The 19,922-nt window shown below is 41.6% G+C and overlaps 1 protein-coding gene across 1 annotated transcript in view; it reads right to left on the reverse strand.

Moving 5' to 3' along the window:
* Window positions 1–3,972: 3,972 nt before the first annotated feature.
* Window positions 3,973–19,922, reverse strand: part of LOC126365753 (probable malonyl-CoA-acyl carrier protein transacylase, mitochondrial) — a 50,252-nt gene continuing 34,302 nt past the window's right edge. Inside the window, exons 3-5 of the mRNA XM_050008232.1 lie at window positions 11,931–12,148; window positions 5,624–5,962; window positions 3,973–4,267 (exon numbers count right to left, since the gene is read on the reverse strand). Coding sequence (XP_049864189.1) covers window positions 4,211–4,267; window positions 5,624–5,962; window positions 11,931–12,148 — 614 coding nt within the window. The 3' untranslated portion in view covers window positions 3,973–4,210. The remainder of the gene's footprint in view (window positions 4,268–5,623; window positions 5,963–11,930; window positions 12,149–19,922) is intronic.

The following is a 19,922-nucleotide window of genomic DNA, read 5'->3' on the forward strand; positions in this document are numbered from 1 at the left end:
CTATGCTGTTGGTAGTAGCTTCCCTGCACTCCTATTTTTTTTATTCATTATTAAACCTACTCCTGCATTGCCCCTATTTGATTTTGTATTTATAACCCTGTATTCACCTGACCAAAAGTCTTGTTCCTCTTGCCACTGAACTTCACTAATTTTCAACCTATCCATTTCCCTTTTTAAATTTTCTAACTTACCTGCCCGATTAAGGGATCTGACATTTCACGCTCCGATCCGTAGAACACCAGTTTTCTTTCCCCCTGATAACAACGTCCTCTTGAGTAGTCCCGCCAGAGATCCGAATGGGGGACTATTTTACCCAAGAGGACGCCATCATCATTTAACCATACAGTAAAGCTGCATGTCCTCAGGAAAAATTACGGGTGTAGTTTCCCCTTGCTTTCAGCCGTTCACAGTACCAGCACAGCAAGGCCGTTTTGGTTAGTGTTGCAAGGCCAGATCAGTCAATCATCCAGACTGTTGCCCCTGCAACTACTGAAAAGGCTGCTGCCCCTCTTCAGGAACAACATGTTTGTCTGGCCTCTCAACAGTTACCCCTCTGTTGTGGTTGCACCTACGGTAGGGGCATCTGTATCGCTGAGGAACGCAAGCCTCCCCACCAACGGCAAGGTCCATGGTTCATGTGGCTTTTTCTATAAAAACATAAAAAGCTTGTTAAACAAGAAAAGTAAGGTTCTCTTATGACTGGAGGAAACTGAAAAATCTACAGATATTTTGCACATATCTGCTCTGCATAAAAGTCTTTGATGAGGACATCACAGAAATTAAACAGCTGCATCCAGAAGTAACAGTTAGTTTCACATTACTATAGGTGTAATATGAGGTAAGGAAAAGGGGCTATATATAGAAAAAGTGGAATAAAGTCTCAGGCCATAGACCTCAATGAGTATTGTATTCAACAGTTCTTTGATTGTTGTAGTTTAGTAATAAACTTGGAAAGACATAAGATAACACTTTTAACAGTCTACAAGCCCTCATAAAATGTCATTAAGCACTTAGTGAAAGTACTAATTAGACTTCATAAACTTAACCGGGAAGTGATTGTATGTGATTCCACTCCATCTCTGATAGTTCTACAGTTCTGAATGAGGATACCTAAAATTAATTATGTACAGCTTCAGTTTGGCCCCCACATTAACATTCCCAACAGCAGTAGAAGAGCACAATGCAACATCAACCGATGATTTATTTATATAACAGTCTGTCCTTAATGAAAGAGAGGCGAGCTCCATCATACCTGGTTTACCTGGCCACAATGGTAGCAATAAAGTACCCCCCATCAATCAGATTTAACTGAGAAAGGGAAAGTAAAATCTCACAGTAGTAATAGCAATAAAAATAGTCAGACAGCAACTTACATGATCTTCTTTGAACTGTTCACACACAGACATTCATCCCTTTAATCAAGTCCCAAATTTCTGGCCTGACAATAGCAGACAGAGACATTGTGGACCCTATTCCAATCTCCAACACCCTGGGCCATCATTTTACAGACATTTTGAGCTCTTCCCGCTATCGCCCTGCCTTCCTCCATCAGAAATGAGTGGAGGAGGCTTGAGCGATACCTTTCTCTTCTCTGAATCGTGAGTGCTACAGTGCCGTCTTTACTATGAGGGAACTAGATCATGCTCTCAGTTTATCCCGATCCTCTGCCCCAGGGCCAGATGCTGTCCACATTGATGTTGCAGCACCTTTCTCTTGCAGGCAAGCACTTTCTGCTTAACATGTACAACTGAATCTGGGCAAAGGGCACATTTCTTGGACATTGGCATGAAGCCACTGTCCTAACCATACCTAAACCCAGTAAGGACAAAAACCTTATTTATACCTACTGCCCTATCTCTTACCAGCTGCGTTCGCAAGGTGACTTAACGTATGATTCATGCTCAACTGGTATGGTGGCTCAAGTCTCGCAATTTACTATCGAATGCACAGTGTGGATTTAGAGTGTGGTGTTCTGCAGTTGACCATCTCATCACTTTGCCCACCCATGTCGTGAATGGTTTTCTCCAGAAATCCCATACTGTGGCCATGTTTTTCGATTTGGAGAAGGCGTACGACGCCTGATGGAGAACAGGTATCCTCCACACTCTTTACACATGGGGCTTCCGTGGCCGCCTGCCCTGTTTCCTTCAGGAATTTATAGAAGACTGAATTTTCAAGGTGTGTGTTCGTTCTGCCTTATTGGACACCTGTACCAAGGAAAATGGTGTGCCTCAGGGTTCTGTCCTGCCGTTTGTCTGCCACGTGAGACCACCCATCCTCTGCCTCTTTCTTCAATGATTCCTTTGATCACCAGTATGTGACATGTCCCTCTTCTCAGTTACCTCCTGGAGTCCACTTTCAGCACTTGCTATGGTAGCAACTTCCTGCAACTTTCCCAGTGGGTGTGAACCTTTCACCACCTTGGATTCGTGAAGCAGCCCATGTTAACCTTTCCCTTCATTCACTTCCTAAGGGCACTACTCCAGCCTTGCTCCATCGCCTTCAGTTTCATGACCTTCGCATGGAACTTTGCGATAGTACCTTTGATACAGTAATGGCTCTTGGACTGACGGTGGGGTCGGATGTGCCTTCATCACTGGCACCTGTGTCTTTTGATATAAGCTTCCAGTGCACTGCTCAGTATTTACAGCCGAGCTCTTGGCCCTATATCAGGCCATGGAGTACATCTGGGGACACAGACTATTCAACTGTTTCCTCTGCTCAGACTCACTCAGCACCCTTCGAAGTCTATGTGCACAGTACACCACCCATCCCTTAGTGTAGCGGGTCCAGGAAAACTGTCATTTGCTCAGTCTTGGTGGAGCCAGTGTAATGTTTATGTGGGTTCCTGGTCATGTTGGTCTGTCAGGAAACAAAGCTGATGCTGCTGCTGGCAACACTGCAGTCCTCGTACCGCAGCCCACTAGTTCTCATATTCCCTCTGGTGATCTCTGTGTTGCCATCTGTCAGGAGGTGAGGTCACTTCATGGGAATAAGCTCTGGCTTGTCCACACCTCTGGGAGGGGCTTAATGGCCTCCTCTTGGCTCTCCCACCCGGAGGAGGTCATTTTAACTAGGCTGCATATTGGGCACTGCCTTTTTAGCCATCGTCATTTGATAAGTGGCGCTACCCCACCATTTTGTACACATTGTGCTCACGTTTTAACTGTCCACCACTTCCTGATGGACTGCCCATTTTGTAACTGTTTATGTTCCCACTTGGATTTGCCGTCTGAGTTATCGGCCATTTTATCAAATGATGCGTGGTCTATCGACTGAGTTTTACTTTTATCCGCCAAAGCAATATGGCGAAGTCATTTAATTTTTAGTTTTGGACCTCCGTTTCTGTATGGTGTCTTTTTTAGCCCTTTCTCCACATCCATGTTTTTAGCTGTCTTCTCTTATGTCAATTGGGATTGACGTATAGTCACTTCTTAACTCCTCTCTGTCTTTGTGTTCTATAGTTTTGACTTGTGAACTGGAAACGGTTTTGACTTGGGCGCGTATGACCCCAGTTGTTTTTTACGCCCTAAAGCAAAGCAAAACAAAACCAAACCTTTTATCAAGAATCGGGCTTCGTCAAACTCATCACACACAGACATTCATCCCTTTAATCCAGAATCAGTCTTTCCTCTATAGTATCCGAAATATTCTGCTCACTCGACAAACATGGGATATCTATGAGAATAATTAGAAGAAATGGTGGAGACTAGTGAGTATGTGTACAAAACTGATACATATACAATCTTGCAATGTCTGCTGTTATGCATCCACTACTGTTTCTCTCAAAATAATTCTAAAAAATAAACACAGAGCAGTACCAGCCACCTTCAACTTTTTCTTTCTAGCTACTCAATGATACTACTATTTGATGAGTTGTCTCCTTTACTTCTACAGAATTTATATTATACACATTCTATTTAATCACATAAAGTTATATGTACGTAAAGTTCATTACCAGACAACACAAGATACAAAAAGTTATATTTTTATTGTGTTTCAGTTAAAACGGCGACAATGAAAAACACAAAATGTACATCAGATGCAAATCACATGGTAAACAACCACCTATCTGCAAAATACAGGGCTCTCAGTCATTTTAACTTAACAATGAACTTTGTGAACAGTTTAGACACACCGAGGCTTCTTCATCAATGTTGTTCCTGGCATATTCTTCTGCTGATCATAAAAATTTACTATTGGTGAAATGCTAAATAGTTACTGTCCAACTTGTGTTCCAGGCCTTGCCATTCACCTTTTTTAATACCTGCAACAGATTTCAGTTTTCAGTACTTTTTTTAATCCTCTTATCTAACTGATAAAAGTTCACTTATTAACATGATTTAACATTGCAGCAATGTCTCAAAATCATTTAGAAGTTGTGGATTAATTTTTGGTACACTGGTATCCTAGCATTGCCAAACAATGTTGACAGTTAAAATTGCAAAACTGAGAAGACTGTACACACTTAATTGTCCAATTGTTATTAAATGAAGGTCTTCTACATGCTACAATATGCTAACAATTAGCATATCAGTGCAGCCACACAAAGTGGGTTGGGGAATATCATCAACTTCTGTATATAACAAGGACGAACTTCTACTTGCATGTGTCAGAATCCAATACAGTAGGATTGTGGCTTATCAAGACTGTGGTGAATATGGGACATTGAGTTAATGGATTCAGAAGGGCCACACAGGTCGGAAAATGTGCTTGCAACAGCACAAAAATGTCTGGAGCATCTGACACCGTCAGATGGGTAGATCACATAACTAATGAGGAGGTATTGAATATAACTGGGAAGAAGAGAAATTTGTGGCACTACTTGACTAGCAGAAGGGACCGCTTGGTAGGACATATTCTGACGCATCACAGGGTCACCAATTTAGTATTGGAGAACAGTGTGGAGGGTAAAAATTGTAGAGGGAGACCAAGAGATGAATACACTAAACAGATTCAGAAGGATGTAGGTTTCAGTAGGTACTGGGAGATGAAGAAGCTTGCACAGGATAGAGTAGCATGGAGAGCTGCATCAGACCAGTCTCTGGACTGAAAACCACCACAACAACATCATTTTCCTCACATAAAATAAACAAATCATATCAATTTTGTGCCTTTCAACATGAATATGTTGGATATTTCAAGGAAAATTCAGTAGCCATCAATTCAGGCACTGTGTTTATAACACAGTTGTTTACTATGCATTGCTCTATTGCACACTGATTTGACAAAACCAACCAGTTAATGGGTTCATGGGGTGGAAGAGTAAAGACAAACAGTTTACAAGATGAGAGGTGAAAATGATAAATCTTTGTATATTACACAACAAACTAGAACTTGACTTCCTTGTTCAATTTGCATATTTTAAAGGTTTACACTTAAATCATGTTACGTTATCTTTACTCAAAACCAATGATTCAAATGAATCGTAATTTCACTTAACAATAATACCAATCGCACAAAGCAAATGGAAATGACAGAAGGCAGTTATCACTTCTGAAACATGTTACAAAAATAAACTTATTATAAGGTGCCAGTTAAAGCTCTTAATCACAAAATGTGTCATTTCCTATGCAAAACACATTAATTTACCAATAAAAATAGAGCACTTTGTCTCCTTTACCTGTCGCAACGAGTCACCCGGACCACACTCAAATGTTCGAGGAAAAGAGTCTCCAACTGGACGTTCATACAGAGCGTGCAGGCTCTGTTCCCAATGAACAGCTTGATAAATCTGTTTTGGAAGCTGGCGTTTAACATGGTCTCCATTCAAGTAACGTTTTCCATTGATGTTGGAAACCACTGTTATAGCTGGGTCATCAACCATAGTACGGCGGAGAGCTGCACGAAACGCTTCTGCTGCGGGCCGCATCAGAGATGTGTGGAATGCACCCGATACATGTAGACGCTTACATGCCTTCAGACGGAACTGCCGCATATTAGTCTCAATGTACCGTAGAGCCTGAAAATCAATCAATCAATCAATCATTTCAGTAACACGTATGTTAACTTCTAAGATTTGTTAACCTATTATTTGCATCCTTCCTATCGGCAACAAACATTAAAAGATATCCACAGACACTGGGAACAATTTAACTAATAAATATTGAACTTCATTAGTAACAGTAATCTGACAGAAACAAAATTATTTGACTGATTTTTGTAAAAGCAATCCTATTAGCAAACGAAAATTATCTGCCTCATAACAGAAATCTGGATCATCATTAATAAAACTCCCATTAGAAGCAAGATGCTACTGGTTCTGTTGGAACACAGTGTTCAGTGAAGTGTGCCACTGAAAATAACTATTTCTTGTAACGGACAGTCAAATGAAAACAAGACAGATGGGGAAAAAAAGTGAACTATTTATTATGTCAAAAGTAATCGGCATAACAGTTAATACATTTATCACAGTGTGAGACAAGATTGTCAATGCCTGAATGGCACAATATTTTCGGTTGCCTATGGAACTAGAATTGTACCCTGCTGTGCACCTCTTCATCTGGAGCAAATTGACAGGCATGAATATCTTTCTTCAGGGTTTCAAAAATATGGAAATCACTTAGGGAGAAAGTGGCACAGTATGGAGGATGAGTGAGGGATTCCCAGTGAAAATTCTACGGCATACTCGAAACAACCTTAGCAACATGTGGTCAAAACAAACCAAATGTTGCCCAGGTTATTTCACGCACACTGCAGAAGTTTCGCTGCCATCCTATATACAGACTTGACCTCTACCCTTGTGATTTCGATGTTTTTGAAGCCTTGATTAAGACATTTGTGGCTGATTTGCTATTGACAAAGAGGTGAACACCTGAGCACAATCACAGATCTGTACACAACAGCAGATATTTTTCCATGTAGTTATTGACCGTCTTGCCTCGCAGTGGGAAAAATGAATTAAAAGTTATGGAATTATTTTTAAAATAATAAACCGTTTTTCATCTGCTTTGTTTTCATTTGACTGCCCCCTATAATATAGAAACAGCAGTTACAGGCGGGTCAAGCAATGAGAATTGATCAAAAGAGTCAGCTTTCACCTACAGCTTCCTTAATGGATTGATGTCTACACCAAGTACATTCTACATGAGTGAAATTTTGAATAAGACAGTGCCTTATCCACATCATTTACATGGTAATAATGTTAAGTATTGTTGGTCCTGATTGTATTAAAAGTGCCACAAAATAGATTTAATGTAGTAGTACGGTCTGAGTACGACATTATTTTTGTTTAAAATGTACAGCTTCAGAAATGAATGAGAAGCTAAGGAGGACTGCCAATGACTCACACTGCAGTATTTAGCATATATAAATAAAGAATTAAAGTGACAAGTGCACTAACCATGATTAATCCTTCAGTATTTAGGACTTTGAAGAGCGACAACTGTGCACAGTTGAGTGTCTACCTCTGCAATCATGGTAGGCAACCACAAAACAGTTGCTGTAATTGACTGTGATGAGTAGTAGATAACATTTAATTACATACTGGAGTGTTTTCACAGTTAAGCATGGTCACAACAGTAAGTTCCTGGCCATTATGTGTAACTTCTGTTCACTTGGAAACGTGATGCCCTGCTATGAGAGTTGCATATGAAGTAGTAGCTCTCTCTCTCTCTCTCTCTCTCTCTCTCTCTCTCTCTCTCTCTCTCTCTCTCTCCGCTGAAGGAAGGGATGTTATATCGCAACTGTTTACCATTTGTGATAATTCATCATAGCTTTGTCATTATGATCCTGAAGGAAAGCAAACCAATATGATGTCTGATTCATCCAGGAACTCTAAGATCAAGATGTATCATTAGCAGGGAAGGAAATTATTTACAAGCATGCAGTTACCTCTCATGTGAGTATGACCACAAAAGAACTTAAACAGGATGGACATGGAATGATTCAAAATCTATACTAATAATAAATCTATAAGTCTACTGTCTCTGTCTAAACATGCCACGCTAAAACTACCAGACAAATTTTCATGGGGTTTTTGAAACTTGTGCATAGTTTGAAGCACTGTGTAGGCTTTAGTTCATCAAAATGGGATTAAAAAAAAAAAAAAACCAACAGATATTGTGATTTAAAGGTTTTGTATGTCTGTTTGTCTCTTTCAATACACTATTATTTTTCATGGGGTTTTCACAGGTAGCTTGGGCACCATATGGGCTTCATTTCCTGAGAAAAGAGATATCATAATTGAAAATTTTATCCACGCTAATATTATAAATGCAAAAGTAACTTGATCTGTTATTGAGATAGCTCAAACCCTGAGGAAGAAAGCTGGCTACTTCAGAAAGTATACAGTACAAGATACTTAATATTTTTCAAAAGACTATGTGAATAAGAGAAAAATATTTATTCACTGGAGAAGCCATTTACTCTTTGAATTTTGATCTTTATTACATTTTTGAAAGTACTTTAATTGGTTGATATGTTCTACATTATATGATTTGAAGTAATGAATACAATGCTCATATAATCTTCAATGTGTTTAATGCATGATACGTGCTATTTGTTGGATAATGTATAGCTACTTTAATGGCACACTGCATAGATGCATGCTCTTCCTCATGCCCTTCTGTAAGCACTGCTTGGCAGGCAGCTTGAATGCCGATGCATTGTGTGTGGGAGAACAGGGCACACATCACAAGCTACGGTTACCCAAGTGGGCAGACACATGATGTTATTGCACACAAATTAGCTTACTTATTCACCCTAACAGAACTACTAACATGTGACTGCAGTCACAAGTAACAGCTAGTCATAAATAAAATTTAACAAGTTTGGTAAAAATCTACACAATTTGAGGACGGAATTACCTAAAATGCTCAAGCTCAACTGTAACCCCCACCCCCCTTTTTTCACATATCTTCATCCACATCTGACCCATTCTGAAGAGAATGGCAGGGTATATTCCCAAATTCTTTGCTTAATACTAGTTCTTAAAACTTACTATTAATGAAGATAATAAAATCAATTTGAAAAATGGAAAACTACTCAAAAAAGGTCAGCAGATTATGAAGGTTGTGGCAAAGACTAGTTTGTGTTGTATGTTAATGAAGCTGCAAAAAGTGCACTACACAGAAGTGCCTAACAGAGAAACTACTATGTAAATAAAGAAGAGTATTAAGGAAGATTGTAGTTTAAACTCTCTTTGATAATCAAGTCTTTAGGTTCGGGGAGGGACAAGGAAGAAAATTCAATGTGCCCTCAAGGCAACCACCCTGACATTTACCTTATGTAATTCAGGAAAGCCAAGGAAAAACTAAATCTGAATAACTGGATAGGACTTTGAACTGCTGTCCCTCTGAATGCAAGTCCAATGTTTTAACCACTGTAACACCTTACTCTACATCTACATCTACCTCTCTATCTTTACACTGAAACCACCAAGAGGTGCAAAGCAGCAGGTACACCCCATTGTACCAATTATTAGGGTTTCTTTCTGTTCCATTTGCATATGGAGTATGGGAAGAATGATTGTTTGAACGCCTCTGTGCATGCAGTAATTATTCTAATCTTATCCTCATGATCCTTATGTGAGCAATACAGGGGGGATTGTAGTGTATTCATAAAATCACAATTTAAAGGCAGTTCTTGGAATTTTGTTAACAGACTTTCTCAGAATAGTTTACCTCTATCTTCAAGGGTCTTCCAGTTCAGTTTCATCAGTATCCCTTGGCACTCTCCCAGAAATTAATCAACTCTGTGACAATTTGTGCTGCCCTTCTCTGTATACATTCAATATCCCTTGTTATTCCTACTTGGCGTGGGTCCCACACACTTGAGCAATATTCTATAACCGATTGTACAAGTAACTTGTAAGCAATCTCAGGTCCCACACACTTGAAAAATATTCTAGAACCTGTTGCACAAGTGATTTGTACGCACTCTCCTTTGTAGACTGATTGTACTTCCCCAGTATTCTACCAATAAACTGAAGTCTACCACCTGCTTTATGCATGGCTGAGCCTATGCGATCATTCCATTTTGTATCCTTACAGAGAGTTACTCCAGGTATTTACATGTTTATATGAGATTCATTGATATTATAGTCATACAATATAGGTTTTTATTGTTTGTTTTGTGAAATGTACTATATTACATTTCTGAACGTTTAAAGCAAGTAGGCAATGCTTGCAACTCTATGAAATCTTATCAAGACCTGACTGAATACTTAAGCAGCTTCTTTCGGACAGACTTCATTATAAATAATGCCTCATCTGCAGAAGCCTCATGTTGCTATTGATATTGTCTGCAAGGTCATTAATATACAACACATTTCCCTGAGGTACACCTGAAGTTACTTCTACACCTGACGATGGCTTTCCATCCAGATAACATATTGTATCCTTCCTACTAAAAATTCTCAGTCCAGTCACAAATTTAATTTGATACCTCATACACTATGTGATCAAAAGTATCCGGACACCTGGCTGAAAATGACTTAAAAGTTTGTGGCACCCTCCATCGATAATGCTGGAATTCAGTATGGTGTTGATCCACCCTTAGCCTTGATGACAGCTTCCACTCATGCATTCATATGTTCACTCAGGTGCTGGAAGGTTTCTTGGGGAAAAGGCAGCCCATTCTTCACGGAGTGTTGCACTGAGGAGAGGTATTGATGTTGGTCGGTGAGGCCTGGCACGAAGTCAGTGTTCCAAAACATCCCAAAGGTGTTCTATAGGATTCAGGTCAGGACTCTGTGAAAGCAAGTCCATTACAGGCATGTTATCGTCATGTAACCACTCTGCCACAGGCCGTGCATTATGAACAGGTGCTCGATTGTGTTGAAAGACGCAATCACTATCACTGAAGTGCTCTGCAACATTGGGAAGCAAGAAGGTGCTTAAAACATCAATGTAGGCCTGTGCTGTGATAGTGCCATGCAAAACAGCAAAGGTTGAAGCAAGACCACAACATAACACCATCGCCTCTGAATATTACTGTTGGAATTACACAAGCTGGGAGGTGATGTTCAACGGGCATTTGCCATACCCACACACTGCCATCGAATCACTAAATTTTGTATATTGATTCGTCACTCCATACAACATTTTTCCACAGTTCAATTTTCCAATGTTTATGCTCCTTACAACAAGCGAGGCGTCATTAGGCATTTACCGGCATCATGTGTGGTTTATGAGCAGCCGCTCGACATGAAATACAGGTTTTCTCACCTCCCACCTAACTGTCGTAGTACTTGCAGTGGATCCTGATGCAGTTTGAATTCCTGTGCGATGGTCTGGATAGATATCTGCCTATTACACATTACGAACCTCTTCAACTGTCGGTGGTCTCTGTAAGTCAACAGATGAGGTCGGCCTGTACGCTTTTGTACTGTATGTGTATCTTCACATTTCCACTTCACTGTCACATCGAAAACAGTGGACCTAGGGGTGTTTAGGAATGTGTAAATCTCGCGTACAGACATATGACACAAGTGACACCCAATCACCTGACCACTTTCGAAGTGCGCGAGTTCCGCAGAGCACCCCACTCTGCTTTCTAACGATGTCTAATGACTACTGATGTCGCTGATGAAGTACCTGGCAGTAGGTGGCAGCACACTGCACCTAATTTGTAAAACGTATGTCTTTGGGAGTGTCTGGATACTTTTGATCACAAAGTGTACGATCGACCTTTTGACGATAATGTGGTACTGAGTCAAATGCTTTTTGGAAATTGAGAAAACCTTCATCTACCTGATTGCCTTGATCCAAAGCTTTCAGTATGTCATGTGAGATAAGTGTGAGTTGGGTTTCACATGATCAATGTTTTCAAAATCCGTGCTGGTTGGCATTGAGCAGAGTATTAAATATTTATTGGGAAAAAAATCTCAATCATATCTGACTAATCTTCAAACACCTGAAAGACCATTATGTAAAGAAATGTAAAATACTGTCTTAGACTGTATAATAATATTCAACAGTTATATTTACCTCAGAGTGGCCAGCAATAACCTTGCAGTGTGGAAACAGGTAAGTGGCTATACAGCATTCTGGATTCTCAATGCCTTGTGCTATACTCCATTCTTTAGCACTTGCCATTGCTTTATTCAATTCAGAATCAGGTCCGTAAAGCACTGTCATCATTCCACTGTCTTCTGCATCAGACGCTAACTGCATAGCTTCAGCTCGCACCTTCACCAGTTTCAATGCTGTCAGCAGTCATTTCAGATGAAGAAAAAATTTATTGGAAAGTACAGGGTGGTTACAATTAAACTTATGCTACTTGAGTCAGTGTAGATGGGTACCAACTTTATAGGAATGTGTTCAAACTGTGTGCTGCAGGACTTGGGGTGTTAGCATGTCATGACTTGCCACTAGGCACCAGTACTGGTACTGTGATATAGGGTTTAAATGCAAGCATTAGTGTGCATTACTGTTGCAGAAAGTCAACATGGGTCAGGACAAGGTGAGCAGGGCTTTAATTGCAAAGCTGTTCTATCAGAACAATAGCAACAATGCTGCTACTCTTTGTGAGTATCGACACATTAAAGGAATATGGAAAGATCCTCCTCCTTCACTGGGTTCAAAAAACATGATTCGGAAGTTCAAATTAACTGGCGATTTGGGAATTGCTCCTGGGAGAGGTCAACACATAAATGTACTGCAAATTGTGGAAGAACTTCATGTTGCCATGCTGGATTAAATGCGTGATCTTCAAGTAGTGCACGAGCTGAGTCAAGACAGCTGAACATTCTGTTGCGAACAACTGTGAAATGGTATCCATATGAACTTCACATTCCTCACCAACTTTTGCTATGTGATACAGACATTCAAGTAGACTTTGGTTTTGCATCCCTTGCAATGGTTTAAGTTGACAACACGTGGCCTTAGAATATTTTGTGGAATGATGAAGCACAGTTTACACTCACTGCGATAGTGAACACTCACAACTGTTAATGAAATTCCTCTGCATGGTGAATGCATCACTGTGTGGTGTGGCTTCATGGCACGGTTCACGATTGGTCCATTTCTTATCGAGGAACTTGGCCCCAAGGATCAAGGACATGCAGTGTGAACAGCGCACACTAATATGATCAGCTTTGTCAACTTTCCATACCTGCTCTATGGTAGAGAGTCGCTGTTTTGATGCATGATGGTGCTCCACCTCACATTGCTCGGAATGTCACTTGGTTACTCCATAACACATCTGGAGAAAACCAAATCGTGGGATGAATGTTACAAACAGCACAGCCAACAAAATACCAGATTTGAACTGGTGTGATTTTGATGTGGGGCTATCTGAAGGACAGGATTTACCAATGGGACATTAACACACATTGGAGGATGAAGATGAGCATAGCGAGGGAGGTAGTCAGCATCCCACCTGAGATATTTTGGGCAGCAATAGAACAATCTACAGTGTGGTTCCACGCTGTTGTGGATACAGATGGTAATCACACACTGAACAAGGGACATAAACATGGTATGTAGTTGACAAATGTTACCCTCTCACATGGAAATTGTCTTTCTTTCAATGGTTTATTTATTATTTTTCTTCCACATGTCCTTACAAAATTTTCCACAATGTCTCATTGTCCTACGATTGGGGGCCCTCGCAAGCAGTGGAAGTTTAATTGTAACCACCTTGTACTTCAGCATATATTTAAAGCTATCAGATTTTTGTACTCAGCCTTACTGCATTTTGGCAAATTGTTATTTTTCCTTTCCTCTTTATTATCAGCATCTGCCATTTTCCTCCATTGATGGAGAAAACTTAAGAAACTGTAGTTCTCTCCAAATATGAATAAAAATAATGTAAATAAAATAGAAAGAAACTTCCACATGGGAAAAATATATTAAAAACAAAGATTCCAAGACTTACCAAGCGGGAAAGCGCCGGCAGACAGGCACAATGAACAAAACACACAAACACACACACAGAATTACTAGCTTTCGCAACCGATGGTTGCTTCTTCAGGAAGGAGAGGGAAAGACGAAAGGATGTGGGTTTTAAGGGAGAGGGTAAGGAGTCATTCCAACCCCGGGAGCGGAAGGACTTCCCTTAGGGGGAAAAAAAGGACAGGTGTACACTCGCACGCACACACACACACACACACACACACACACACACACACGCACACACGCACACGCACACATATCCATCCGCACATACACAGACACAAGCAGACATATTTAGGCAAAGAGTAAGGGCAGAGATGTCAGTCGAGGCGGAAGTACAGAGCCAAAGAAGTTGTTGAAAGACAGGTGAGGTATGAGCGGCGGCAACTTGAAATTAGCGGAGGTTGAGGCCTGGCGGATATCGAGAAGAGAGGATATACTGAAGGGCGAGTTCCCATCTCCGGAGTTCGGATAGGTTGGTGTTGGTGGGAAGTATCCAGATAACTCGGACGGTGTAACACTTTGCCAAGATGTGCTGGCCGTGCACCAAGGCATGTTTAGCCACAGGGTGATCCTCATTACCAACAAACACTGTCTGCCTGTGTCCATTCATGTGAATGGACAGTTTGTTGCTGGTCATTCCCACATAGAAAGTGTCACAGTGCAGGCAGGTCAGTTGGTAAATCACGTGGGTGCTTTCACACATGGCTCTCCCTTTGATCGTGTACACCTTCCGGGTTACAGGACTGGAGTAGGTGGTGGTGGTGGAGGGGGGGGGGGGGGGGTGTGCATAGGACAGGTTTTACACCGGGGGCAGTTGCAAGGGTAGGAGCCAGAGGGTAGGGAAGGTGGTTTGGGGATTTCATAGGGATGAACCAAGAGGTTACGAAGGTTAGGTGGACGGCGGAAAGACACTCTTGGTGGAGTGGGGAGGATTTCATGAAGGATGGATCTCATTTCGGGGCAGGATTTTAGGAAGTCGTATCCCTGCTGGAGAGCCACATTCAAGGTCTGATCCAGTCCCGGGAAGTATTCTGTCACAAGTGGGGCACTTTTGGGATTCTTCTGTGAGAGGTTCTGGGTTTGAGGGGATGAGGAAGTGGCTCTGGTTATCTGCTTCTGTACCAGGTCGGGAGGGTAGTTGCGGGATGCGAAAGCTGTTTTAAGGTTGTTGGTGTAATGGTCGAGGGATTCAGGACTGGAGCAGATTCGTTTGCCACGAAGGCCTAGGCTGTAGGGAAGGGACCGTTTGATATGGAATGGGTGGCAGCTGTCATAGTGGAGGTACTGTTGCTTGTTGGTGGGTTTGATGTGGACGGATGTGTGAAGCTGGCCATTGGACAGATGGAGGTCAACGTCTAGGAAAGTGGCATGGGATCTGGAGTAGGACCAGGTGAATCTGATGGAACCAAAGGAGTTGAGGTTGGAGAGGAAATTCTGGAGTTGTTCTTCACTGTGAGTCCAGATCATGAAGATGTCATCAATAAATCTGTACCAAACTTTGGGTTGGCAGGCTTGGGTAACCTCACCTTTCCTCGTCACCTTAGCCAGCTTCATCCTGACCCACAACTTCTTCACTTTTGAAGGCCAGACAATTAAATTAAAAACAAGTGCCATCAGGATGTAAATTTATTTGCACAAATGTGTCAAAACCCTAAAGGCTCCAAAAATGCTTCACCAAGTTTTTTGGTTGTAGTCTTTGTGATTACATTCTCTAGCACTTGTCCTATCTTCATTTAGTTCCCATATATAGAGTAAAAGAGGTGAAGGCAAAGTAAAAACAAGCCAGTCCACTGGCTAATATTTCATACTAGTACACAGTGACTAAAGGAAGGAAGGTTGTCGATAGTGAGAACATCGGAGATGATGGAGAAGGAAATCAGCAATGTCCTTTTTGAAGGAACCATTCTGGAATTTGCATGGATTGATTTAGGGAAATCATAGACAATCTAAATCTGGATGGGCAGACAGGGATTTGAACTGTTGCTCTTCAGAATGTGGTTCTGGTGTGCTAACAACCGCAATACCTCACTTGCTCAAACATGACTGTAAAGAAAGGGAAGTGTGATTGACAGTTTGGATGGAGATGCAGCAAGTAGGTGGGATAGGAATGTGGCCCATGTGTGCCCACTCACCCACCCACCCACCCACTCATAGAGGCAGGAGTAATAGCATGTGACACACCGTGAAGTGGAAAAGTTGAGGAGGGGAAAACAGAGCAGAGGAAGATGGACACTGCTGAGAGAAAGTGATTGTAGAAAGTGGGGGTCATAGGGACAGGACTGGAGGTGCGTGTGGGTCATGGGCTAGTGGAGTGTGAAGTCGGGAGAGTTGCAGGATCAAAGAATACGTTGTAAGGACAATTTCCAACTATGTAATTTAGAGGAGCTAGTATTGGGAGGAGAGCAGTGGTGATTCAGATGGCCACAACTGGGCAGTTGCTATTAATGGATTATGAAGCTGTCATTCACTGAAGTTGAGTACATTGTGCTCAGCAGTGTGTTCCGCCACTGAATGGTCAACATTGCTGTTGGCCACAGTTTGGCAGTTGCTATTAATTTAGCTGGACAATTGATTGGTGGCGATAAATGTGCAGAAGGCTGCACAAAAGTTACAGCGGAGAAGGTGTATGATGACTGCCTTTACAAGTGATCCTGCCTCTGATAGACTAGGACACACCTGGAACAGAACTGAAATAGGATGTGCACAATGGGTGCATAGAACAAGTCTCACACCTGGGTCTTCCACAAGGATATGACCTATATGGTAAGGGACAGGGAGGTGTGACATAAGGATGGACTAGATGTTTTGTAGAATGGGTGGGCAGTAGAACACCACTTTGAGAAAGGCTGTGGTTAGAACGTTTATTTCCAGACAGAATAAACAGCAGAATCCACGCAATGGATATGGTTAAGTTGTTCCACATTGGGGTGATAGTGGGTTATAGGGTGGGACAGAATATTTCAGCTCATCTTTAGGTTGGTTGGAGGATTAAGAGCATAGGTAGATATAGTTCAGGAGATCAGTCTACAGACTCTGTTTGAAACAACGAAGTTGGTCGGTTGTTCACATGTTGCTGCTGTGAGCACCAGAGGAATGTGGTTGAAGGATAGTGAAACCACTACAGGCAACAAGTTGTAGCATGTCCATGTTCTAACGCTTTCTTGGACGACTAGAGACAATGCAGTTTTGGGTTGCACGACTCACATGTCTCTTCCAGCCGATCCTCTTCTTTGGGTTATCAGCTATGTTGCTCTCACTGTTTAATTCATCTCTGAAGACTGTTTCAGGTTAAGGGAAATATTATTAACGAGCTCTATATTCTTGAAATAAATTATATACTCGTAAGCTTTTGTCAGTTCAACAACAATATGTTTTCAACTCTCATCCCAAAGTAACAATTCTCTGTACAAACTCCAGCAAGTCAACTGGTTCCAAGATAAATGTCAGAATCTACGTCCTGTTCATACAGTTACATATGTTCTGCCTCATGCAAAGCCAAGACATGAAGTAAAGGTCTCCATATAACAAACACTTCATCTGTCTCTTTAACAATCCTCATGGCACCACACACCATGGAACATTATCCAAATACTCTCCGACTTTTTGATATAACTTCTAGGGCACTGCTTGTTACCACCTGTTGGGGTTGCTCGCCTGACACCGCTCCTACCTCCTCATGACAGCTATCCTTTCTGCACACACAGACATGTGTGGCGCAGTAAAAAGGCTCTCTCACCCATGTCATTAAAATATTGGGTGTTCAAGACGGTGGGGAGCCAAATGTTTCTAGAATTCACCCCGAAATTCTCGAAGCACTACAATGTCTCATCACAGAACACAGAGGTGGAATCTTGCCTGCTCCATAAATCAGGATTGGCTGCAACTGTGGCATATCTGAAGATAGCTTACAATGCTGGTGGAGGCAAAAAAGTTTCAGAACACATTGTTCAGTGCACACCGCTGTCATATGCCCAACAGCAGATGAACCCCACGGGTTCTCATATCAATGTAACAACACTGTCAATTACAATTTCAGTGGTTGTGAGATCATCAGGATTGGACTGCTGGGGACCAATGGAAGCATGATGTTTGGTCAGCTGAACCATGTTTCTTGCTATAAAAATCTGACTGTCACATCCAGATATGCCATCATTCAGATGAATGGCTGGTTGAAATATGCACTCACCATGAACACCGGCTGATGGGGGATTTTCACCGGGGCTTCCTTGTGACTGTCAATAGTAATCAAAGGCATCATTACAGCTGTGGACTATGGGAACATTATTGGAAACCATCTGAACGCCTTTATACCTGATGTCTTCCCCATCAGAGATGTCATTTTCGCACAAGATTTTCCTTGTAACAGTTAGATTGTTCCTACAGAGATTTTAAGAGTGTTGTAGTGAACTCATATTGATGTCTTCGTTACTAAATTCACCTGAGCTGAGCCCCACAGAACACACCTGCTGGCCGGAGTGGTCGAGTGGTTCTAGGCGCTTCAGTCTGGTGATGTCCTTAGGTTAGTTAGGTTTAAGTAGTTCTAAGCTCTAGCAGACTGATGACCTCAGATGTTAAGTCCTGTGGTGCTCAGAGTCATTTTTTTTTTAACACACCTGAGACACCGTCAGGTGCCACCTCTGCTCCCACAAACCGCCAGCCTATAATTTATGGGATTTGTGTGACCTGTGTGTAGACATCTGGTACTGCATATCTCTGGAAATCTACCAAAGACTTGTCGAATCCATGGCATGTAGAAATTCCGCTGTATTATTTTCCTAATGTGGACCAACATGCTGCTAATCAGGTGATCATAATATTTGTCTCATTGTTGTAGTCAGTCAGGTTTACGAAGAAATGATCAATGGAATGTGTGGGGATTAGTGTTCAACAACGGTAATGTCATGGCCATGGGGATTTTGCTGTATAGGAAGGTGAGTCAACAGTGATGTGTATGGATCCAATGGTAATGGGGTGTGGGTAGTTGGAAGGGCGATGAAGGAAGAGATGCGTACCTGATAGCTCGGCTACAGGCAATAGGTTGGAGGTGTTGGTTGACAAGCAAAATTTTTCTTATTACAGTACACATTTGGTTTTGCTAAGATTTATAGGTTTTGGGAAGCATTTAGAAGGTGGATGTCCAGGAGGGGGGAGGTGTAGATGGGTTGAGAAGGAAGAAGCGTTTGACAGAGAGGGTCTGTGATGGGCCTACATATACAGAAAGGGATAGGAGGTTATACTGGATTTCTGGCATGGAATTACTGAGGTAGGGTTTGTAGGAAGAAGAGTCACACAGCTGGCAGACACCTGATGTTAGGTAATCAAAGTGGTTCATCAACTCACTGGTAGAGGTTTTGTCTGCATGGAGGGTGACCAAATCAGGGTATGTCTTAAAGCTGTGGATGGCAGTTCTTCCCTCCACTGAGAGGTTTGCAGTTTTGGGAATGGACCTGAGAAATGAGGATGAGGCCAGGCTGGAGGTAAGGTATTCTTGGAAGGTAACTCAAGTGGTGGAAGTCTGAAAGGCAAGGTTCACTTTTGCTTGGCAGGTTTGGTGGCAAAAAAAAAAAAAAATTGTTTCCACTGAAGGGATCAGGAGAAAGACAATAGATCTTTGGGCAATCCAGCATGACTGAATTTGGGTATGGGGCTGAAGATGGTGCCTTTTGGTATGGCTATAACTTTTGTGACATCAAGGTTTTTGGCAGATACTCTGCCTGACAAAACAAAGTGCAGCACACAGAAAACAAGGTCAGATGTCAGTGTAACTTTGTAACTTCGTACATGCAAACACCAACAGCGAGTATGCAAATGATTAGAGTCACAAATCTCTGTGACAGGTAGAATGGTAACAGAATGCATTAGTGTTGTTCCCGTTTCATCTTGATACCATACATTTATGTATGTCTGTCTGTGTAGTTGTGTGTGGAGAAACTAGAAAAAGAGCAAGAGCTCAAAAGCTAGTGTTAACTGTTTTCTATTATGGGTTTCTGTGTGCCATTCAACACTCCTCTATAGATAAGGGGTCGCCTTTCCCTTATTTTACATGTTTCAGCTGACCATAAAATTCTTCTACTTCTTTTA

This window comes from Schistocerca gregaria, chromosome 4, assembly GCF_023897955.1.
Source record: "Schistocerca gregaria isolate iqSchGreg1 chromosome 4, iqSchGreg1.2, whole genome shotgun sequence".
In the NCBI taxonomy this organism is placed as follows: domain Eukaryota; kingdom Metazoa; phylum Arthropoda; class Insecta; order Orthoptera; family Acrididae; genus Schistocerca; species Schistocerca gregaria.